The 23,794-nt window shown below is 43.9% G+C and overlaps 2 protein-coding genes across 3 annotated transcripts in view; one reads left to right on the top strand and one right to left on the bottom strand.

Moving 5' to 3' along the window:
* The window catches only part of ALDH7A1 (aldehyde dehydrogenase 7 family member A1), a 49,619-nt gene extending 37,092 nt beyond the window's left edge, over positions 1 to 12,527 (bottom strand). Inside the window, exons 1-3 of one of the 2 annotated variants that reach the window (XM_047778531.1) lie at positions 12,226 to 12,527; positions 6,140 to 6,193; positions 5,252 to 5,317 (exon numbers count right to left, since the gene is read on the bottom strand). In XM_047778531.1, the coding sequence (XP_047634487.1) occupies positions 5,252 to 5,317; positions 6,140 to 6,193; positions 12,226 to 12,258 (153 nt within the window). In that variant the 5' untranslated portion in view covers positions 12,259 to 12,527. Of the gene's footprint in view, positions 1 to 5,251; positions 5,318 to 6,139; positions 6,194 to 8,249; positions 8,494 to 12,225 lie in introns of those variants that run through there. The other variant, XM_047778530.1, reaches the window with a different exon arrangement.
* Positions 12,528 to 12,587: 60 nt separating this feature from the next.
* Positions 12,588 to 23,406, top strand: PHAX (phosphorylated adaptor for RNA export). The gene is made up of 5 exons (XM_047778532.1): positions 12,588 to 12,738; positions 14,277 to 14,890; positions 18,098 to 18,218; positions 19,690 to 19,773; positions 23,090 to 23,406. Exons 1-5 carry the CDS (start codon positions 12,643 to 12,645, stop codon positions 23,357 to 23,359), a joined length of 1,185 nt encoding a protein of 394 aa, XP_047634488.1. The 5' UTR covers positions 12,588 to 12,642; the 3' UTR covers positions 23,360 to 23,406.
* The last annotated feature ends 388 nt before the right edge of the window (positions 23,407 to 23,794 follow it).

Genomic DNA, 23,794 nt, shown 5'->3' on the forward strand with positions numbered 1-23,794 from the left:
CATCATGGCGCAGTGGTTAACGAATCTGACTAGGAACCATGAGGTTTCGGGTTCGGTCCCTGCCCTTGCTCAGTGGGTTAACGATCCGGCGTTGCCGTGAGCTGTGGTGTAGGTTGAAGACGAGGCTCGGATCCCACGTTGCTGTGGCTCTGGCGTAGGCTGGTGGCTACAGCTCCGATTCGACCCCTAGCCCGGGAACCTCCATATGCCGCGGGATCGGCCCAAGAAATAGCAAAAAGACAAAAAAAAAAACCACACTGATGGACCAGGTGGGAAATCAGGGAATGAAAGAACTAAGATGACTCCAGGTCTCTGGCTTGACTAGCTAGGTAGAGGTAAGTAGAATTACTGAGACGAAGACAACTTGGAAGAACTGTCAGGATTTTGTCTGTTGGGCCATAACAAGTTTGAGATGCATGAATGGAGGAGACATACTCTCTCCAGCTATGCCTTCACCCCTTCTCACCCTTCCAGCTCTTCCTGATTCATTCCACCAACTGGACCATCTATAAGCATTAATCTAGAGTTACGTGGGGGCAAGGAGGAGGGGAGGGAGGCGGCTTTTTAAAGTTTGGGGTTAAGATCCAAGACCCAAAGCCTGACTGGTGTTTGCCAACTGACAAGGAGAGAAAGGAGGACAGTGAGCACAGCAAATGCGAAGGCTACAAGGTAAGTGAGTATGGTGGTTTCGGAAAGCCACAAGGACTTCAAAGAGGCAGGCGAGGAAAGGAGGGGCTAAACTGCAAAGGACCAGGGAAAGGATCCAAAGAGTAGGGGGGAAATTACTAGAGGGTTTCACAGGGTGGGCAAGAAATCACAAAGCATTTTAAAATACACTGTAGATGGAGTGGAGAAAAATGGGTCAGAGGGAGATAAGACTCAGGCAGGAAAATGATTAGGCCGGAGGAGAGATGGTGGCTGTCTGGCCCACAAGAATAGCAATAGAGATAAATATAATTCAAACTGTTTAGGACGTGGTATCCGACTGACTCTCAACCCTGGCTGTATATTCATTAGAATCACCACCCAAAGTTTAAACTACATTCCAAGCCAGACCACAGAAACCTGGTTTTTTTCTTTTTCTTTTTCCCTCCAGCTTCCAGGATGATTAATAGGAACAGCAAGAGAAGAGAAGAAAGCCAGGATTAGGAATGAGGTGAGGGCTACTACAAGGGGGGAACAGGAAAGCAGGAAGACAGCCACATTCCTGTGTGTGCTTGAACAGTCCCAGCCTGACAGGGCATCAGTAACCTCAGGCCCTCCTGAGATGGGCTTGCCCTCATCCCTGCACGATTCACTCTGAAGGGAGGTTTAGAACAAGCAACAAACACAGCCATGAGACGGGAACGATCAGCTGAGACCTTGGGGACATACTACTAAGAGAGCCATGGCAAAGCACTACCAAGTGTCTGTGGTCCCTTTATTCAGCTACAGAAGCCCCATTAACAGTCCCCTGTCATCAAGAGAGAACAGAGTCTGGCTCTTCCTCACCAGGAATAGAAAGGAAAATGACACAAACGGGATAAAGAGAGGCAGGAACACGTGGCATCTGGATTGAAACAAGTTCACAAAAGAAAGCAGCAGAGCCAGTATTCCCAACTAGGTTCTCTGTAGTTAGTTTTATTTAACGGGACAAAAATCAGTCTTTAAAAACTACCTTTTGGAGTTCCTGTTGTGGCTCAGCCAAGGTGAATCTGACTAGCATGAGGACTCAGGTTCGATTCCTGGCCTTGATCAGTGGGTTAAGGACCTGGCATTGCTGTGGCTGTGGTATAGGCCAGCAGCTACAGCTCTGATTTGACCCCTAGACTGGGAACCTCCATATGCACGGGTGCAGCCTTAAAAAGAAAAAAATAAAAAATAAAAAATAAAATAAAATAAAAACTATCTTTTCACGGAGTTCCCGTTATGGCTCAGCAGACTGAACCTGACTAGTATCCATGAGGATGCAGGTTCCATCTCTGGCTCTGCTCAGTGGGTTAAGGATCCGGCAATGATGTAAGCTGTAGTGTAGGTCACAGACATGGCTCAGATCCCAAGTTGCTCTGACTGTGGCATAAGCTGGTGGCTGCAGCTCCCATTCAGCCCCTAGCCTGGAAACTTCCATATGCTGCAGGTGCAGCCCTAAAAAGTAAATAAATAAAAATTACATTTTCATACTTTTTTCCTTAAAAAAAAAAAAAGAAAGAAAAAAGTTCCCTTTGAAAAACTCCAGGCTTGGAGTTCCAGTCGTGGCACAGTGATTAATGAATCCAACTAAGAACCATGAGGTTGCGGGTTCGATCCCTGGCCTTGCTCAGTGGGTTAAGGATCCCGAGTTGTTGTGACTCTGACGTAGGCCAGTGGCTACAGCTCTGATTGGACCCCTAGCCTGGGAACCTCCATATGCCGTGGGAGCGGCCCTGGAAAAAGCAAAAAAGACACACACAAAAAAAAAAGAGAGAAAAGAAAAAGAGAGAAAAAAAGAGAGGAAAAAAAAGAGAGAAAAGGCTTAATGCAAATGAACTAAACAAAACAAGAGTTTGTCCTCACTCAACAGGCAAGGTCAGCCAGAAGGATCAGGGCCAAGCAGAAGCAGCCCCACAGGAGTGAGACTCCAAGAGGAAAAGTGTGTACAAGGGATCAAGCCTTGGTCTGTTTTTGTTTGAGGACCAGCAGCCCCATTGGCAGAGACCCTGGGGTCATGGTTAGGAAAGGCTCTGCTTCTTCCCAAACTTTGGACTCAATTGCTTAACTCCAGTTCTAACAAGTGGGATGGCCAACTGACTCCACCATTGCCCAGGAGAGCCACCTGCTCCCACTTGGCACCCCCACTCTACTCGGAGGACTAAAAAGTAAAAGCAGAAGGAGAAAGAATGTTAGGTGCAGAGGCTGGCATCGGTAAGTAAAAGCAGATGTCAAGTAACTTGAATTTGTAAATAGCAACAACAACAAAGTACAGCACAATACTAAAGAAAGACGTGACAGGAGTTCCCAAGTGGTTCAGTGGGTTAAGGACCTCCACTGTCACTGCAATAGCTCGGTTCACTGCTGTAGCATGGGTTCAGTCCCTGGGAACTTCCACATGCCTCAAGCAAGGTCAAAAAATAAATAAATTTAAGCAACTGAAAGATAATTTTTCTATTAATTGGTTATATGTCAATTTAATGACAAGACAAGCCATAAAACCCCTAAGAAAAAATTTTCCTCCCAGAGATCCCATTATGGCTCTGCAGTAATGAAGTCAACCAGTATCCATAAGGATGAGAGTTCGATCCCTAGCCTCACTCAATGGGTTAAGAATCCTGCGTTGCTGTGAGCTGCGGTATAAGTTGCAGGTGTAGCTCAGTTCTGGCGTTGCTGTCGCTACCACTCCAATTTAACCCCTAGCCTGGGAACTTCCATATGCCGCAGGTGCGGCCCTAAAAAGCAAAAAAAAAAAAAATTCTTTCCCTACAGTTTAACCCTAAAACTGCTCTAAAATATAAACTCTATTCATCTAAAAAAAAAAAAAAGCACTCAGTTGTCCCTCAGTATCCAAGGGGGACTGGTTCCAGGACACCCACAGATTCCAAAGTCTGTGGAAGCTCAAGTCCTTTATAAGAATGGCTTAGTAGGAAAGTCCGCACTCCTTATCCGCACATGTGGAACTGGCCAATGTAAAATAAAATGACACTGCTTTGGCCACTATTCTCTATTTTACTAAGGTGAACTTGACTTAGCATACCATTTACCTCTGGAAGTGGTATTTCCTTTGTTCAAGGATATTTTTGATTGTGTATGCTGGAGCCCTGAGTCTAACTTAGAGCCAGAATTAAAGAAAAAAAGCTTCTTTCTGCTTGCAGAGGCAGTCTCTTGGCTGACAACAACCTTGCAACCCAGCCCTGGGCACTCCTGGACAGTCTGCCCCTCCACACATCCCCATCGCAATCATTGATGGGTGGGGCAACCACTGGCTCCACACTCCCAAACCCAGCAGCACTTGGTTTTATAAATCAATCTCACAGGCACTCAGGTTTGCCCGGCCTGTAAGCACTTTAAATGATTAACTCCTTTAACCCTCACAATAACCCTAGAGTTAGCACACCTGATCGCCCCCTTTTGCAAGACAAAGCACAGGAAGGGGAAGTAATTTACCCAGGGGTAGAGCTGGGGTAACCATGTGAGATATTCCTACAGCTTGAGGACCTCACAGACCAAAAGGGATATTCAGGGGATGGGGGAAGTGGGTGGGTGGGGGGTGCTGGGACATCCAGACTAAGCCAGTTTTTTACTCTGCCCTCCGCTAGAGCCTGGCCCTCATGTAGTGACAGCTCGGTGTGGTCCAGCCAGGCTCCATCCACAATTCCTCCACTTGCTCAGAGAACTACCTGTTTCAAAGCTTCATCAGACTATTGAGGAGCTGGAGCCTTGCCCTGTGGGACCTGCTGCAGCCAGGCCACTGCTGCCCTTTGAGACAGGAATGTCAAGATACCTGCTAAGATACCACTGAAATGGAGTTTTAACTAAAGAACAACCCCCCCTTGGCTAAGAAGGCAACTGCAAGCCTTTCCAGCTGTGCTTATCACTATGCCACCCCTCTTGTAATAATGTAACAACTGTGTGCTCTCTGTCCAAGCCAGCAGCCCTGCTAATCTGGTACCCAGCACTGCTTATCAGTTCCGCTTCTGTAACCTTGCTTGCTCAGTTTCTTAGGGAGGAACACTGTCTGCTTGGGGATGGGGGAGGTCCAGGATGCTTAAATGGAAAAATCAAGACCTTGTAGTGTATCAAAGTTACTGAGAACAAAGACCAGGTGCTCAGACTCTGGAGGTGACTCCTCTGAGCCCGCACCAGTGCTGAATAAACCTTGCTTTTCCATATCTCCGAGTGCTGTTTGTCTCCTTCCATTGCCATGGTTTTTGCGGTTTCCGCAACACCACCATCCCCTATGATGATGTCGGCAGGGGGAGGGAGGGAGGAAAAGGGGCAAATGGGTATTTTTAGCACCGATATTCCATTCTCTTTGCTCAATTATAAATTCAAGCAACTTCAGCTGGAGAATGTTCATTGATCAAGTTAATGCCTCATCAGTACAGAAATCTAGTCCATTTAAAATTACCCAATTACTGGACGCCAAATATGGAAAAGGGACTTCTCTAGGACAACAGCAGAGGAAACAGTCACAGCCCCCAAGAAGCTCCCGTTGTTTCAGCAAGAGGCCGGCCCATCAGAGGTCTCTTTACCTCACTGTAACTACAGGAGAAAATCATGGCATGGCCTCCATACTTACATCTGCCCAGATCCTCCAAGCTTCTCTTGCTTTCTTTACAGTTTCTTCATAGTCAGCCGCGCTGGCCTAAATAAATAAAGATTTAGAGGGAGATAGAGGGAAAAGGAAAGGACAGTGAAGATCTTCTAAGACGACAGAGATTATTTAAGGAGATGAATGCGATTATCTCCAGACGCCTCTAAGATTTGCACTTTAAAATGATTTTCACAACCTATACTTCCAAAAACTTGCTGGAACTGACGAAATCAGCATCTACGCTTTTTTGAGGCCCCCTCAAAGCAAAGTCGAAGACCCTCGTCTGTGAGCCACACCTGAGGTGTGTTAGAAATTCAGAACCTCGAGCTCCAACCCAGATTTAAGAGGTCAGAACACTCAATCCAAGGGAAGTCCCCAGGTGATCCAGAAGCACAGCCTTCGAAGGGCCTCCTCCCTGGTTCTCTCTAGGATTCACCTTTTCTGGGGCACATACACCCCCACTAAGTGGATGGTCCCTCCCAGATACATGTTAAAAAGAAACATTATTCTGAAGTTCCCGTCGTGGCGCAGTGGTTAACGAATCCGACTAAGAACCATGAGATTGCGGGTTTGATCCCTGCCCTTGCTCAGTGGGTTAACGATCCGGCATTGCCATGAGTTGTGGCGTAGGTTGCAGACGCGGCTGGGATCCCGTGTTGCTGTGGCTCTGGCGTAGGCCAGTGGCTACAGCTCCAATTGGACCCCTAGCCTGGGAACCTCCATATGCTGTGGGAGCAGCCCAAAGAAATAGCAAAGACAAAAAAAAAAAAAAGAAACATTATTCTTTGACTTTGTAAATCTGCATTGCTCGATTAATGGCACACGCTCCCCATGGGCAGTCTGCATTAACCATAAACAGAAAAACCCACTTACCTGTCTGACTCTGGCTATTGGCTCATTGTTAGCAGGACAATAGGTGGTGATAACCTAGAAACAAAAAGATGACCACCATAAATAGAAGACCTAATCCCAAAGAGGGGGCAGACCAAACTGGGGGAGGGAGGGAGAGGAGAGGAAGAAAAACAAAGATTATCCAAACTATCTGAACTCAGAACCTTTTCATTAACTTGTTACAAATAAGAGACTCTACAGAGCACTTTCTTTCTTTTTGCTTTTGCTTTTTAGGGCTGCACCTGCAGCACATGGAAGTTCCCAGGCTAGGGGTCAAATAGAGCTCCAGCTGCCAGCCTACACCACAGCCACAGCAATGCAGGATCCAAGCCTCGTCTGCGACCTACACCACACCTCATGGCAACACTGGATCCTTAACCCACTGAGCAAGGCCAGGTTCGAACCTTCGTCCTCATGAATGCTAGTCAGATTCCTTAACTGCTGAGCCACGACAGGAACTCCTATAGCTCTTTCATTTTTGACCTGAACATTCAGAACCACCTTTTTTGCAAAACCCACCTTTGCCACAATAGTAGGTATATAAACAAAAGCCTAAAAGGTAATCCATTATTTTGCCTCTTTTTCCATTAACAATAGGCCAAAGTTAAAAGTTTAACTGATTCCCTCTCTCCCTTTCTCTGCCCACCCTCTCTCTCTCTGGTCACAGGTGAAATGGCCAAGGCTAGACAGCCATGGGAAAGGCCTGTGACCACATTAACTAAAGAGGTCAATTAGAAAGAAAAAAACTCAGGTGTAGCTTTAAAAAAGCCTTCAGGAAAGGCTATTTTATCCGTCAACCTTGTGAACTGGAGATTGGCACGTGCCATCTGCCTCTACAAGGATTCAATCAGAAGCCACTGCAGCTGCTGACTCTCAACATCCATGAAAGGAGCTCAGGGCACAGAGTGGAGAAAAGGCAGGGTGGGCTCTGGGGAAAACTGGCAGAAGAGGTCTTCAGACAGGTATTTTCAGGGGAGCATTTTATGAACCCAATTCTAGCATCTCCTCATACCTAGAAAAGTACTAAAATCCTTCATGATGACGTCTGCTCCTCATGACCAGTGGTAGCCTGAACGAGAGACTACAGCTACTTTCTGTAAAATGTGTGCTTGGTTGCATGGACCTCCCCCTTCACCAAAAATCACGCAAATACTCACCCCCCCCCCGCCCATCACCTCTTTGGAGCCGTATTTCAAAACTATCAGAAATGCTGCCTCCTGGGCTAGAGTCCTCATTTCGTCCCAAATAGAACTTAATTCTCAGCTTTTAAGTTGTGCCTATTTTTAAAGTCGACGGCCTAACAATGTGATGCCACAGGAAAAACAGGATGAACCAACAATGGGGCTGGGAGGATTTGGGGAACAATTAAAAGCACCTGTATCACCTATAGTCACAGATAACCAAGACATGTTTCCTCTAACAAAGCAGTTTCATTGAACTGTTGGATGTTATACAACATTTAAAAAAAAAAATTTCTGTATTCAGCTCCCCCCAAAATGTGGGCGATAATAACCTTACCCTTACATCATATTCTCCAAAACTTTTTATTGAGCATTAACTGGGTGTCAGGCATGGTGTTTGGATCTGAAAATAAAGAAATGCTGAAAACGCGGCCTTCAAGGAAACTCAGAGCCCAACGCAAACATGAGGGGATTTTAGCAGATCCGAGCCTGCACCCCAAAGGATTTCAGGAAAGACTATATAAAACTACACTGTAGCACATTACCTGTGGCTCACGTACCATGTGAGGAGCCACAGTCAAGCATGTAATTCAGCTAATTTCCACCGCTAAGCATGTGGCATTTCTCACAACCGAGCGCAGAACTCTGCCATGTTGTTTCAAGTATGCAGAAGTTCAACCCTAACCAGATCCAAAATGAACTCGATCCTGCAGAGAAGACAGGACCTCAAATAAAGTCTAAGAGTGTTTTTAAGACATTCTACGTGAGAAAGCTTTAAATGTGGAGCTTCAGGAAAACTTCCCACCCAATACAACCGCCGGCAGCGTCCACAAGGACTCTGGCTGGGCGGCGCCGGGTGGGCCTCCTGGAGCCAAGGGAGGCTGCAGAGATTTCCCGGGACGCCCGCATACCTCTCCCCGGCCTCCCCAGCTTCCGTTATACACGCCCTCATTTTCCTCGCGGAGCCCCAGCTCCTTGAGCCAAGCATACTGGGGCTGATTGATGAGCAGCGTAGACATGAAGGCGGCAGGCCGGTCCCAGGGTCCTGAAAGAATGCGCTTCCTTGCAACGTGCACAAACAGCTGACCAGAAGCGCGCCACATACTGACACAGGGAAGAGCACCACGCCTGCGGCCCTGAGGAGCTGCACAAATAGGGCTCCGCCCCCCATCCGACGGAGCCCATTGGACAGGCCCGGACCCGCTCCCGGGACACGCCCCCCGCCGTTGCCCTGCCTATAGGTCCTCTCGGGAGCCGCGGGCTTAACCCCGGCCTGGAACAATGGTGAAACCCAGAGGAAGTGAAAGGGCTACTGCCATCTGGTGAAAGACGCCGGGAACAGCGGCATCAGCTAGAAATTTTTTTAAGCAAAATAGCGACTCTAAAATACAATCGGTTGGAAAAGGGCTTCTCAGACTGTAGTACGTAAGTCATCACCTGGCCATCATGTTAAATGCACATTTTGATTTGGGGGTATGGACCGGAACCTGAGTCCCTGATTATGACACTGTTGTTCCCCGGAGTAGCCAAAGAAGGGGTTTGGGGTTTTTTTGTTTGTTTTTTTTTTTTTGTGGCAGAGAAAGGATTGGTTTTTATTGCTTTGTTAAATTATAAATCAGAGTTTTCTCCTAATTCTCAGACATTTTAACAGAGTACTTAAGTCTCACATTCCAGCTGCCAGTAAGATTCTTTGTACATGTATCCCCCAAACATATCCTTCCATTCTCTTCTCCTCCATTTGATTCAAAAAATGAAAAGACATTTACAGATGCACTAAATTTTAGGAGCAGCACATAATGCTCTCAAGGATGTTCGTTTCCTTCGCTTCACTTAGTCAAGGAGAGAGGTTCAGGATCTCTCTAAACCAATTCTGGGATGACAGACCCCAGAAACTGCCTATATGGAAAAAAGGGATTGTATCACCCTTCTACTTTCTTTTTTCCAAACTCACTTAGCCTGCCAGATGGGAGGTCAGAAAAAATCACCAACAATGAATTTTGATGGTGCAGAGCAGAGAGAGACAGAATTAAATCAGTCATATGAAAGCACATTTCACACATGAAAGAGAATCAAATGGATCCAATATGAAAGCATATATAAAAACTGCAAAGCCCTATAGAAATTCAAATGAAGTGGCTGAACTTGGGACACCTTGAACCAGTTGTGTATTAAAAGTGGAAGAGTTAGCAAATGGCTGATTCTGCTTTTCAAATAACTTATCAAAGGCATCATAGGCAGATGATTAAAGACTGGTGTAAGCCTAAGTACAAATGGCCTGTGTTGGGAAGTCCTCTGTGAATGCTAGCTGTCTTCATTTTTCAAAGACAGCTGGTCAAAAGGCAGAGGGATGTAACATAAACATGGATGCTTGCCCCAAGGAAGCAGTAAACTGGAGAATTCACCACCACCCAAGATACAAATTCATTGTTCCAAATTCAGAATCTGATTTGTCAGAGCATGAGTGAGTGACACTAACTATTGCTCTAGGCAGACCCATACAAATTAAGTTCACCAAAAAAATGATGCCACAACTAAAATGCTAGATTACTTCACAGGGAAAATTATTTTCAAAAGGACCAACCATTCACATCCTCCAATCACTGCATTTTCTCCCAGAGGACATACTGCCTATCCAGTGGTTTAATGAGCCCAGAATCAGAAGAAGAGTTATTGATTAACGATATATGATTCCAGCATTCAGTGGCATCAGACTAAGATAGTCTCCCCAACATCCAAATTAATCTATAGATTCAATACAATCCCAATCAAAATACTAGAATTGGCAAGCAGATTCTAAAGTTTAAATGGAAATGCAAAGGTTCTAGAATAGGTAAAACAATTTCAGGGGGAAAAAAAAAAACCCAGCAAATTTATATTACCAAATTTCAACAATTACTACAAAAATCTTACCATTATTTTAAAGCTACAAAAAAAGGTACAGTAATCAAGAAAGTGTCACATTGGTATAAAGATGGACATCAGGATCAATGGAACAGAATAGGGAACTCAGAAATAGACCATCATATATATAAAGAGAGAGGGAAAGAAAGTCAATTTGCAATGAAGATGTTAGAGAAATTGAAGGGAGAAAGAATGGTCTTTTCAACAAATAATGCTATATTACATGGATAGATAGTCAAGTGCAAGAAATAAATAAATAAACCTTGACTTTTACTTCATGCTATATACAAGAATTAATTCGAAATGGACCACAGACCTAAAGGTAAGAACTAAAACTCTAAAATTTCTAGCAGAAAATATTGGAGAAAGTCTTCAGTGTGAGGGACTGTTCTATGTATTACACGATATTTAGCTGCATCCCATACCACACTGTAAAATGTAAAAAACAGCATGAAAATGTACTTTTACTTCACATCATACACAAAAATCAATTCCAGAGGGGTTGTAATTCTATGCAAAAAGATAAAATAATAAAGTTACCTAAGAATTAGAAGACCTGGTGTCAAGACTCAAATCTTCAACACTTTAGCTGTGTAATCTCTCTGTCAAAATAAATTGGACCGGGTAATTTCAAAATTCCTTCACAGCTTTTAAATTCACATTTCAAAAATCAAATTCAATCTTTTCCATAGAATCTAGAGACATATCCTAAGGAAATAATAAAATAAGTCTGTAAAAAGACATGTTAATTGCAAAACTGGCTACACCCTAAACCTACATACACCATCAGAGACTAAATAAATGATGCTACCTGCATGCAATGGAAAACTAGGGAGTCATCTAGGGAGCTAAATGAGTGCCTGTTGTGCTGCAGCAGGTTAAGGATCCAGTGTTACCACAGCTGTGGTGTAGGCTGCCGAGCAGGCTCAGATTCAATCTCTAACCATGGGACTCTCATATGCCTCCAGCACAGCCAAAAGGGGGACGGGGGGGGGGGGGGGGGGGGGGGAAGGGTAGATCTTTATATTTTGATATAGAATAAGTCCAAAATAAGCTGCTATATATATATATTTTTTTTTTTTTTTTGGTTGCGGGGTTGGGGAGGGGCTTCCATATGCTGCAGGCCTGACCATAAAAATTAAAAAAATAAAGAATAGTAAAGGGTACAAATAAGATCCTCTTCATGCGAAAAAAATAATAAATTTCAATAAATATTTCTTGACCATCTTTATATACAGGAAGTCACCTGACTGGACATAGGTGGAAAAAATAGTGAATAAAGCAGACATTTTAGTGGAACTCAGACGAGAAAGAAAAATACACATGGCAATTGATGCCATGAAGGAAAAAAAAAAAAAAAGAGGATGAGAATGACAGTAGAGGACTCTATTTTAGCGAGGGTGGTCAAAGACCTTTTATTAAAAGGTGGCATTTATTTGCTGTGCACCTGAAACTAATACAACAATGTAAATCAACTACAATAAAATTACAAAGAACCAAGGTGGCAGGGAGTTATCCGATTGTCTAGCGGGTTGAGGCTCTTGTGTTCTCACCACTGTGGCTCTGATTGCGGCTGTGTGGTTGTAGGTTCTATCCCTGGCCCTGGAATTCCCACAACTGCCTGGATGGCAAAAAAGAAAAACGAACCAAAAAACCAAGAGAGAACCTGAAATGTTGCACTCTCATTTAAAAAAGAAAAAAGAAAAGAAAAACCGGTGTTATTTAATCAGAATTCTGAATCATCTGAGAGCATAACCTAGGTAAGAATAGGGTGTCGGGATGTTTGAGCGTCGGCCAGGCAGAGGGAATAGCAACAGCAAAGGCCTTGGGGCGGCGAAAGGAACAACAGCGTGAGCAGCGACAGTGTGGCTAAAGAGCCGCTGGGGAGGGACACCAGACTGAGGGACCTGCAGCCCTGCTGGCTGTGCAGTGAACTCAGCGTGTGGGGGAAAGCCCTGGAAAGTCTCAGCAGGGCGGCGACCTCACCTCCCGTTTGGAAGGCTCTCCAGGAAGCTCCATGCAGAGTGGGTCTCAGAGGAGCGAAAGTAGAAGTAGGAAGGCATGCCCGGAGCATCTAGGTGAGGATTGTGAGGCCGAGGAATGAATCCCCCAAGGCTGCCATCCGCCCGCAGGTTTAGGTTAGAAGGAAACAGGTCAGAAGAAAAGGCGCCAGAATGCTGGCGCTGCAGGGCACTCCATTTTCCCAGAGTAGCGCCAGGGAACGCTTTGCAATGACGAGGCGACATCTGCGAATCCCGACCCAGGCGTCTGGGCCAAGCCCCCACCGGCCGCCGGGGCTGCCACAGCCCCCTCACGGGGGCGCCCGAGCAGCCGCCGCCCGCCGGGCCCGCCCGCCGCCCCGCCGGAAGTGCTCTCCGGCCCGCTGCGCGGCGCCCCGGGAAGATGGCGCAGGAGGCCGGCGACATGGAAGATGGGCAGCTTTCCGACTCGGATTCCGACATGACGGTGGCACCGAGCGAGAGGCCGCTGCCGGTGCCGGTGAGTGCGGAAGACGGCCGGGTGACTCTGGGCTGGGAGGGCGGAGCCCTGGCTGCGAGGAGCCGCAGGCTTCCCTCGGCGCGAGCCGGCCTGGCGGGGAGGGTGAGGGCCCGGCGGGCGTCCTCCGGCCCGGCGCGCGGAGCTGAGGAGTCGGCGGCGCGCAGAACCCGGGCGGCGGCGGCGGCGGGGGTGGCGGCGGCAGCGGCAGCGGGCCTTCTGAGCCCCGCCGGCATCTCTTTGCAAGGCGGGGCCCACGAGGTGTGCGGCCTCTTGAGAGGCGGGCGTGCGACCATCTCTTCCCCGCCTCGCGTGATCCGCTCCGCGTTTTCTAAACCTACAGGCTTCCCCACATCGGCGCCACTAGGTTTTCCCAGAAGGGCAGATTTTGCCCAAGCTATAGAACTGGAGGACATCGGTGCGCAAACAGCTTTGGCGCTCCTTTTCGCCCTGAGCAGATAGGGAGTGAGGACCTGGGGTGAAGTTCATCACCTGCTCAGGGGCCTGGTCTTTCATATTCCCATGGAAGACTATGGAAGCTCCGTCTTGCCATAATGTGGCACTAGGTTTTGTGTTAGCTTCCTAGTTTTCTACATAGGTGTTTGTCTTTGCCGCCCTACTAAGTAGCAAGCTCTTGTGGTTCTAAATGCCTGGCTGCCCGCTTTCAAATTCTAGCGCCGCCACCGGGTGATGGGTATTTTAGCCGGTGGCCCCATCTTTAGAATAGGAATGATAATAGTATGGCACTGATAGGCTGTAAGGTTTCAGAGGAGCCTGAGTAATGGCCGACCAGGGTTAGTGTCATTATTATTTCAAGATTAAAAGACTTATTTTCTTGACCTGAATCCCCCCACTCCCACTTCTAGCATATAATAGGAACTCAACAAATTGTTTAACGTTTAGTTGGCAAAGCAAAGGTGATTGCTTTTGCATAGAAATGTCTTAGGAAAATCCGTACCAAGATATTTTTATTTTTCAATCTCTTTTAGTTTATATTGCATAGATTAACCCATGACTTGGTAAACTTAATGCCAGGAACTCTGCGGTTTTAAAAGTATTTTGTCAGAAATTTCTACCCATAGAGGAGTTTATTGTCTAGTCTGAAAGAAGCATAATTACAAAACCGTATAAAGGTATTGATGTGTCCAGGTGCATGGCAGGCATCTTTGGAAAGAAAGAAAACAAATTCTGTTTTAACCGCTATTAATGATTACTGTGTAAGACAATTTCAAATGACATACTGACAATAACTGAGAAGATTAAAAATCTTCTAAAGGTGAGAATTGAGCTTTGGTAACTTTTTAGAAAGAGGCCTTAGAACTAAGTGCTGCATTAGCTATGGAGAAATAAGAATTTGTGGCTTTAAAAATGTAAATTACTTGTAGACCTTTAGAAATGCAAGGACTAGATTGGTTCAGAGCTCTTCGAGGATGGATTTCTACTTCAAAATGGTCCAGCCACCTCTCTAATTTTTTTAGTAGCACACAGTGAGTGGAGTTAATGTGTTTTGTGGAGTTGATTGTATTTTCTTTGACTTGCAGAAAGCACTAGGTGGGGACTGCGCAGTGAGGCCCTTCCCGGGTACTGCAGCAGTGTGTGCGCCGGTATCACATTATCGGACTGTGAAAAGTGTGGATTCAAGTGAAGAGAGTTTTTCGGAGTCAGATGATGATAGCTCTCTCTGGAAACGCAAGCGACAGAAATGCTTCAATATTCCTCCCAAACCAGAGCCTTTTCAGTTTGGCCAGAGCAGCCAGAAACCACCTGTTGCTGGAGGGAAGAGGGTTAACAATATATGGGGTGCAGTGCTGCAGGAACAGAATCAAGATGCAGTGGCCACTGAACTTGGTATCTTGGGAATGGAGGGCACTATTGACAGAAGCCGACAATCCGAGACCTACAATTACTTGCTTGCTAAGAAACTTAAGAGGGAAGCTCAAGAACATACAAAAGAATTAGACAAAGAGCTGGATGAATATATGCACGGTGGCCAAAAAACGGGATCAAAGGAGGAGGAAAACGGGCAAAGTCATCTCAAAAGGAAGCGACCTGTCAAAGACAGACTAGGAGACAGACTAGAAATGAACTATAAAGGCCGATATGAGATCACAGAGGATGATTCTCAAGAGAAAGTGGCTGATGAAATTTCTTTCAGGTGAGCATTTACGTTTGGCTGCAAGTGAGCACTTGACCAACTGTCTTCCATTTGTAGGGAATTACATGGATTCCAAGTATCTTGATGATGGGTGTTCCTTTTTGAGATTTTAAAATTCAAGGCGTGAACACCGAGCTTACATGCATATATTTGGGTGTTTTTAAATTTGGACAGAACTGATAGAATAATTTTGCAGGTTTTTATAAACTTTTTGGCAATTCTTTCCACTTAGTGCAATAGAACTCTTTGAGTAAGACACGTCTCTCTTTTTTTTTTTTTTGGCCCTGCCTCTGTCCTATGCAAGTTCCCAGGGCAGGGATCTTTAATGCCTCCTCCACCAGGAGAACGCCCAAAAATGCATCACTGATTTTAAATCAGTGAGGATGTTGGAGTGTTATCAAGCATTCATGACTTTTTTTTTTTGAAAAAACAACTTCATTGAGGAATATTATAGATAATTCAGTTGTAGCCTCTCTTCCTTCTGGTGTCTGGTCCCCTTGTGGCTGAAGTTGGTGGGGGGGCAGGGCTTGCTGTAGGCTTCCTGATGGGAGGGACTGATGCCTGCCCACTGGTAGGTGGAGCTGATTCCTATCCCTCCGGTGGGTGGGGCTTTGTCTCTGGGTGGATTAGGGGCGGCTGTGTGCTGGGGGGGTCTTTAGGCAGCCCGTTTACTGATGGGCGGGGCTTTGATCCCACCGGGATTGTTGTTTGCCTTGGGGCTTCTCAGTGCTGATGGGTGGGGCCAGATTTTCCCAAAATGGCCACCTCCAGAGAAAGGCAAGTTGCTGAATATTCCCGGGAGCTTTGCTTCCAGTGCCCTTCCTCCACAACAAACCACATTCACCCCTGTTTTCCCAGGAGGTCCTCCCAAGAACTGCAGTCAGGTTAGACCCAGATTCCCGTGGAGACTTTGCTTTGCCCTGGGACCCAGTGCACGTGAAAGTCTGTGTGCGCCTTTTAAGAGTGGGGTCTCTGTTTCCCCCAGTCCCGTGGAGCTCCTGCGCACAAGCCCCACTGGCCTTCAATGCCAGATGCTCTGGGGGCTATTTCTCCCTGTGCCAGATCCCCACACGTGAGAGTTTGATGTGGGGCTCAGAACTCTCACTCCTGTAGGTGAGTCTCTGTGAAACAGTTACTTTCCAGTCTGTGGGGCTTCCCACCCGGGAGGTATGGGGTTGCTTATATCGCGTAATCGCCCCTCCTGCCTCTTGATGTGGCCTCCTCTTTGTCTCCTGGAGTAGGATATCTTTTTGAAAGTTTCCAGTCCGTTTGGTTGAAGATTGCTCAGTATTTGGTTGTAAATTTTGTTGTTTTTAGAAGAGAAGTTGTGTTCCAGTCCTTCTGTTCTGCCGTCTTAATCCTGTCTCCCCATCTGAGGCATATTACATACTTCTGATAAAATTCACCTATTTCAAGTGTTGATTTTTCAGTAATTTTATCAGTTGTATAACCATTACCATAAAGCACTTGAAAACATCTCCATTACCTGCTAAGATCCCTTATACTTATGAGCCCATTTAAAATTAGTTCCTGTTCCCATTCCCACATATCTGCTAATCTACTTTCTGTTGCTATCTATCAGTTTGCATTTTTCAGAAATTTCATGTTAATGGAATCACAGTGTCATCTCTTGTGCCTACCTGATTTCACTTAGTGCAGTGTTTTTGAAATTCGTCCATGTTATAGCAGGAATCAACAGTTTATTTGTGTGCGCATACACCCACACATCCATATTGGCTATTGAACTTTTTGGTAATTATAAATAATGTTGTTAGGAACTTTCATGTACTCATGTATGGATATGTATGTTCATTTCTTTTGGCTAAATAGGAGTATAGTTGTTTGATGTGTGGTAAATTTACATTTCATGTATTTTTAAAAGTTGAAATTTTGTTTACTTTTGGGGGGGCACTCCCCACATCATGTGGAAGTTCCCAGGCCAGGGATTGAACCCTTGCCACAGCAGCTACCCGAACTACTGCAGTGACAACGCCAGATCCGTAATCCAGTGCGCTGCTAGGAGAACTCCTAGTACTGGCTTTTTATAGTACTGAGAGAGTTTGGAATTTGAATGCTGGAAAGGAATTTAGAGATTTTGTAAACCAAAGCCTTCACCTTTTTTTTTTGGCTTTATTTAGGGCCACACCTGTGGCATAGGAGGTTCCCAGGCTAGGGATCTAATCGGTGCTACAGCTGCCGGCCTACACCATTGGCTCACAGCAACGCTGGTTGGTTAACCCACTGATCAAGGCCAGGGGTCAAACCGGAAACCTCATAGTTCCTAGTAGGATTCGTTTGTGCTGCACCACGACGGGAACTCCAAAAGCCTTCACTTTACAAATACAAAACTGAGGCCCAGTAGTTATGTGGTTGCTCAAAGTCACAAATTTAGTAAGTGTCAGACCTGGAACTAAACTCTAGTCCCTTTGTTCCTAGTCTAGTGCTCTTTCCACAATAGCGAAGAAACAAAAGAAGCCATGGCTGGTTAGGACTGATTAGGGAACCGTTAAGACTTCAGTAATTTTATTCCTCCCTCATCTCTGTGGAATATGGGCTCTAGTGCTTACTTAGGGTCCCTGTGTTTTTACCTCTCATTGCTAAAATGAAAATAATATCTGTTTTGTAAGGTTCTTGAGAGAATTAGCTGAGATGTAATACATATATATAGTTCCTAGGATTGTGCTTATCCCATAATAAGCCTTTGGTAAATATTAACTATATCATTTGTTTTAAGGCAGGGAGGCTGTGAGAGACAAATCCAATCCATTTTAAAGATCCAGGTCATCTCTGCAGTTAGGAGAGCTAACTTCTAGGCATAATAATCAAAAGCGTGGTATGATCGAAAGCATTTGTTATTTGTTGTGATGCGAGTGGACTGCTTATATCTTGCTTTTCGTCTCGCATTCCCCTTGCTGTGTGTGCATGTTTCTTTTGAAATCTGCCATAATCCAATAAGGCAAAGTGAGGAGGCCAGTTATCGGACCTGAGATGGAAACTTGAGGCTCCTCTGTTCTTGGGTGACCCAAGACAGGAATGTTTCCGTATCAGTAATTCCAGGGTTAAATAGTGAAGATTTTGAAAAGCAGACATTACGAGATTGGAATGTTAATTCTAGCTGGGAACTAAATAGGAGACTAAAGTAGATGTCCTCAACTTTATACAACAAGTAACGTAGTTAATATTATTACCTCATTTGCTCCTTAACAGGTTGCAGGAACCAAAGAAAGATTTGATCGCCCGAGTAGTGAGGATAATTGGGAACAAAAAGGCGATTGAACTTCTGATGGAGACTGCTGAAGTTGAACAAAATGGTGGCCTTTTTATAATGGTAAGACTAATTGCTTCGTTGTTTCTGGTTTTGTATTATTTCGTATCTTTTTTTAATAAAATGTACTTGTCTCTCTATTGGTTCTCTTATTTATAAATTATTGCAGTGTGTTTCAGGTTTTTTAAAAACTTCATTAATAATGAAAAACTTGAGTTTAAAAATGCAGTAGTCAGTTTTTGCAGTTAATGCTTTCCTTACAAAAACATGCATATATTGTAGCCTGTTAGTGTGCAGTCAGCAGCAAATCTCTCACAGGATTCATTAAGGGTAGGGTTGAAATTTTAAGAAAAAAAGTGGTGGGTGGGGGTGAGACCTGGAAGCTCAGATTTTGAGAATATGGCGTTTGGAGTTTGGGGTGTCTTGTTTTGAATTTTGGATGTGCAGATTACTAGATGTGACATTTGGCTAAATTAGTTGACGTCTCAGAACTCAGTCTCAGCTACAAAATGGGATTGTTCTTCTATTGTAAGGATTTAATGAGATAATGTATATAAAGTACCTATCACAGTGCCCAGAAGTTAATTAGCAGTGATGAATAAAAACGTTATTTTTGGTTCATTTAATTCATGAATTCTTAAAAACTGGTTCTTGGGGGCAGAAAAAAAATCTTGCTATGTAAAAAGCACAGATAGTTTTTTGTTTTGTTTTGTTTTGTTTGCTTTTTAGGGCAGCACCTGCAGCACATGGAGGTTCCCAGGCTAGGGGTCGAATCAGAGCTACAGCTGTCAGCCTACATACACCACAGCCACAGCAACACAGGATGCAAGCCATGTCTGCAACCTGCACCACATCTCATGGCAACACTGGATCCTTAACCCACTGAGCAAGGCCAGGGATCAAACCCGTATCCTCATGGGTCCTAGTCGGGTTCGTTAACCACAGAGCCAGGAAGGGAGCTCTATGTGCAGACAGATATAAAGTATAATAAGACCAGTGAGATAATGGAAATCTACTGAATGTTGGGAAGATACAAGTCTGATTTTACTTTCTTTTGGTGCAGTTTTTCCTTATACAGTTATTTATTGCTATGTACGATGCAGTGTTCTAGACACAGGAAGCTTATGTTGTAGTTGGGTGTGAGAGGGGAATAGTCCATAAAGAATAAGTGTTGTATCTTCAGGAGTGCTAAAAAGTGACAGATGCTGGGAGGAAAGAAAGAGAGCAAATGAAAGTATAGCGAGTAGAGGAGGACACTGCAGTTAAACTGGGGGTGGTCACAGTAGATCCTAATAGCTCCTTGGGGAAGACTCTAAAAGTTGCTTTGGGAGTTCCCTTGTGGCTCAGTGGGTTAAGGACCTGTCATCATCACTGCTGTGGTTCTGGTTACAAATGAAGCTCAGCTTCCATCCCTGGCCCAGGGAACCTCCACATGCTGTGGATGTGACCAAAAAATAAAAATAAATTGTTAAAAGTTGTCTTGGCCATTAATCGGAAGAGTCTACACAGGTAATTCTTCTCTTCCTCTTTGTAGAATGGTAGCCGAAGAAGAACACCTGGTGGAGTTTTCCTGAATCTCCTGAAAAACACTCCTAGTATCAGTGAGGAACAAATTAAGGTAAAAATGATAATGTCCTTAATTATAAGTGGACTTCCCCTCAGCCTCTAGCTTCATTTTCTACTAATCTCCATTACCTGTTCTACCTTATACTGACCAATTTTTCCATTGTCCCTTTTTTTTTTTTTTTTGTCTTTTTGCTATTTCTTTGGGCCGCTCCCATGGCATATGGAGGTTCCCACACTAGGGGTCGAATCGGAGCTATAGTCTCCGGCCTACGCCAGAGCCACAGCAACACAGGATCCGAGCCTCGTCTGCGACCTACACCACAATGCCAGATCGTTAACCCACTGAGCAAGTGCAGGGACCGAACCCGCAACCTCATGGTTCCTAGTCTGATTTGTTAACCACTGCGCCACGACAGGAACTCCCCCCATTGTCCCTTTTCAAGTAAAACTTGTGCTTTTTGTAAAGCTCTGACTCCTCTTTCTCTTTCCTTTTAGAGCCAAGGTCAAGATTTCTATTATGGCAATTTTTCCTTGTCTCTTAGCACATAATAATACTTTTTTTCTACCCTTCCTACAACTTTTTTCTTCTCCTACAACTTTTTATTAATGAAAAAATTTAAGCATGCTGAATAGTTGAAAAAATAATAGGTTGAATACCCATATACCTATCACTTAGATTCAGGTATCGTTAATATTTTGTTGTTCTTGGAATTCCCCTTGTGGCGCAGTGGAAGCGAATCTGAGTAACCATGAGGTTGCATGTTCAATCCCTGGCCCTGCTCAGTGGGTTAAGGATTCTGGAATTGCCATGAGCTGTGGTGTAGGTCGCAGAGGAGGCTTGAATTTGGTGTCGTTGTGGCTGTGGTGCAGGCCAGCAGCTGTAGCTCTGATTCAACCCCTAGCCTGGGAACCTCCATATGCCACAGGTGTGGCCCTAAAAAAGCAAAAATATATATATTTATATGTATATATATATTTTGACATTTTTACTTTACCTGTACAATTTTTTTTTTCTGTACCATTTGGAAATAAGGAACAAATGTCATGACACTCAGCCCTAATTGTTTCACCAATCATCTCCCAATAATAAGGACAATATCATATATACCCACACCTTAGAGAAATAAAAAGTTTCTTAGCATCATCCAGTATCTATCTAGACCATAGCCCAATTTCCTGAATTGTCCCAAGAATGTATTTTCCAGCTTTTTCACTCCCCAAACTAGGATCCTATTTAGATTTCCACATCCTATTTGTTATATCTCTTTTGATCTGTTTAATCCTACATTTTCCTCCATGATTAGACCCTTTGAAAAGTCCAAGATGGCCATCTTATAGAAGGTGCTGCATTCTAGTGATTATCTCTGCATGCATTTGTTCATTCTCTCTCTCTCTGGTATTTCTTACAAACTGGAAGTTGGGCACTTTAGTATTCTTAATCATTTTGTATTACTAGAATGTCATACGGGAAATCTAACACAGTGTGGGTTTTTCATAGCTTAAAAATTTTGTGTCTTTTAATTCGTTAATTAAGGAACATGACTTGCATTTAGCACATGTGACCATAATTGAGACCTTCTTAGGAGGTGGTACATACGCAACACATCGACAATATTTGAGAAATTTTGTATTCTTTGTATTTTAACAGTGGGTGATAGAGGCAATTGGGAAGTGTTTTAGCTGTATTAATATAATGCTAATGATAACAAAAATAAAAGTCATTTCTCTTGAGCTGATGCTCCATGTGAACATTTTTTGCCTCTGCTCAGGGTTTTTGTTTGTTTTTTCCTGGCCGTTCATTCTCAGTCATTTTTTTAAACTCTGCTATTGAAATTCCTATAGGACGTGTTACTGTTGTAATTGAAATCGCTCCTCCATAACTGCTTTTTTCCCTTAACGGAACAATTATTTTGACAACATAAATTTGTAATGATGTAAATTTTCTGGGGAACACAACTTCTGAGTGGTAGCACAAAGCTTATACCTTAATGTTTTCCCTCTTCCCCAATATAATCCCTGACCAAAGTATGTACTTAGAAGGAATGTTCTTGGGTTTTTGTTTGCTGGCAAAATGTCCCTCTCTTCTGCTTCTTTTGTTGTCACAGTTTGGGGATGGGGTAGGTGTGTGTGAGTGGAGAGAGGTCAGTATGCTGCTAAACATCCTACAGTGCACCCAGCAGATGGCCCCACAAAGAATTCCTTGGCTTGAAATTTCAGTAGTGCCATACTTGTGAAACCCTGTACTAAAGATTCTCATATTTTCATGCTGTGAAATCCTTTTTCTGGGAGTTCCTGCTGCGGTGCAGTGAATTCATGATCCTGCTTGTGTCTGGTGTTGCTGGTTTGATCCCTGGCCCAGTGCAGTTGGTTAAGGATCAGGTGTTGCCGCTGCTATTGCATAAGTCACAGAGGAAGCTCATTTTTGACCTCTGGCCTGGGAACTTCCACATGCTGCAAGTGCAGCTGCAAAGGAAAAGAAAAAAAAAATATCCTTTTCTGGAACCATGAAATGTGTCCCAGTTGCTGACTATATTATTTTTATGCCTTGTGGTAAAAATTTTTGACAAAGATTTACATTCTCACATGTTAATTACAGCAGTGTTTAAGGGGTGAAATTTTTCTTGCATTGTATAGGTTACATGATCATACTTGGTCAAACAATTCAGGCCTGGCCGGTTTCTTTCTTTTTTTTTTTTTTTTTTGGTCTTTTTCTCTTGCCATTTCTTGGGCCGCTCCCACGGCATATGGAGGTTCCCAGGCTAGGGGTCTAATCGAAGCTGTAGCTGCCAGCCTACACTAGAGCCACAGCAACTCGGGATATGAGCTGCGTCTGCGACCTACACCACAGCTCACGGCAATGCCAGATCCTTAACCCACTGAGCAAGGGCAGGGATCGAACCCGCAACCTCATGGTTCCTAGTCAGATTCGTCAACCACTGCGCCACGATGGGAACTCCCTGGCCGGTTTCTTAACATGTGCAGTCACATGAAGTTATGATGGCATCTCAGAATTAGTAAAGTATTATACCAATGACTTCTGTTTTGATGTGATAAATTATATTTTATTCAAGTCCTAAATATAATTTTCCTACTGTGTATTTTCATTTAGAAAACCTTTCCCTATAGATGATGTATTGTGGTGGAATAAACATGGGCCCTAAACCTAACGCCAGGCTGAGTTTGAATCATAGCTTCATCCTCAACTTGCAGTGAGGATTTACTTAATACCTTGGACTCTGTCTAATTATGAGTCTAATACTTGTTTGCTGTTGGTGAGAAATGGAGGTAATGAATGTAAAGAGTCTGCCTTGTATTAAACTTTTAATAAACGGTAGTTCTTTTTTACCTAAGCTGTTCCTTTATTGTAGGACATTTTCTACCTTGAAAATCAAAAGGAATATGAAAATAAAAAAGCTGCTAGGAAGAGGAGAACACAAGTGTTGGGAAAAAAGATGAAGCAAGCTATTAAAAGTCTGAATTTTCAAGAAGACGATGATACATCTCGAGAGACTTTTGCAAGTGACACAAATGAGGCCCTGGCCTCTCTTGATGAATCACAGGAAGGACACGGAGAAACAAAGCTGGATGCAGAGGAAGCCATTGAGGTTGATCATTCTCACGATTTAGACATCTTTTAGTACATTTTGTGTACTTCTCAACTAGTGTAATAAACCATTTCTACTGAGATTGCTTTATTTTACTTTGCACTGATGAACATGAAAATCTGGAGAGAAAACTTTTTTTTTTAAATAAATGAGTATATAGGGAGATGGATGTGATTGATAAGAACATTTAAAACTTCCTGATGTCTGACAAAATACTGAAAAGTGTATAGCAGAGGATTTAATTTCTCAGTCTGTTGCATGTACTAATTATTACTAGTTGATCAGTTTTGTCCAAGTCATTATAACATGCCATCCAGAAGTTTTTCTGATTTATCTTTGCAGTGAATTATGATTGATTTCAAAACATTCCATTAAAAGATCCTAATATGATGTAAATTGTTAAGCTATTATAAATATATTCACATTTAGTTTTTCTGTGTTCTGAGAACTCTTAGGCAGTTTTAATGA

Source organism: Phacochoerus africanus, chromosome 4 (assembly GCF_016906955.1).
Source record: "Phacochoerus africanus isolate WHEZ1 chromosome 4, ROS_Pafr_v1, whole genome shotgun sequence".
NCBI classification, from domain to species: domain Eukaryota; kingdom Metazoa; phylum Chordata; class Mammalia; order Artiodactyla; family Suidae; genus Phacochoerus; species Phacochoerus africanus.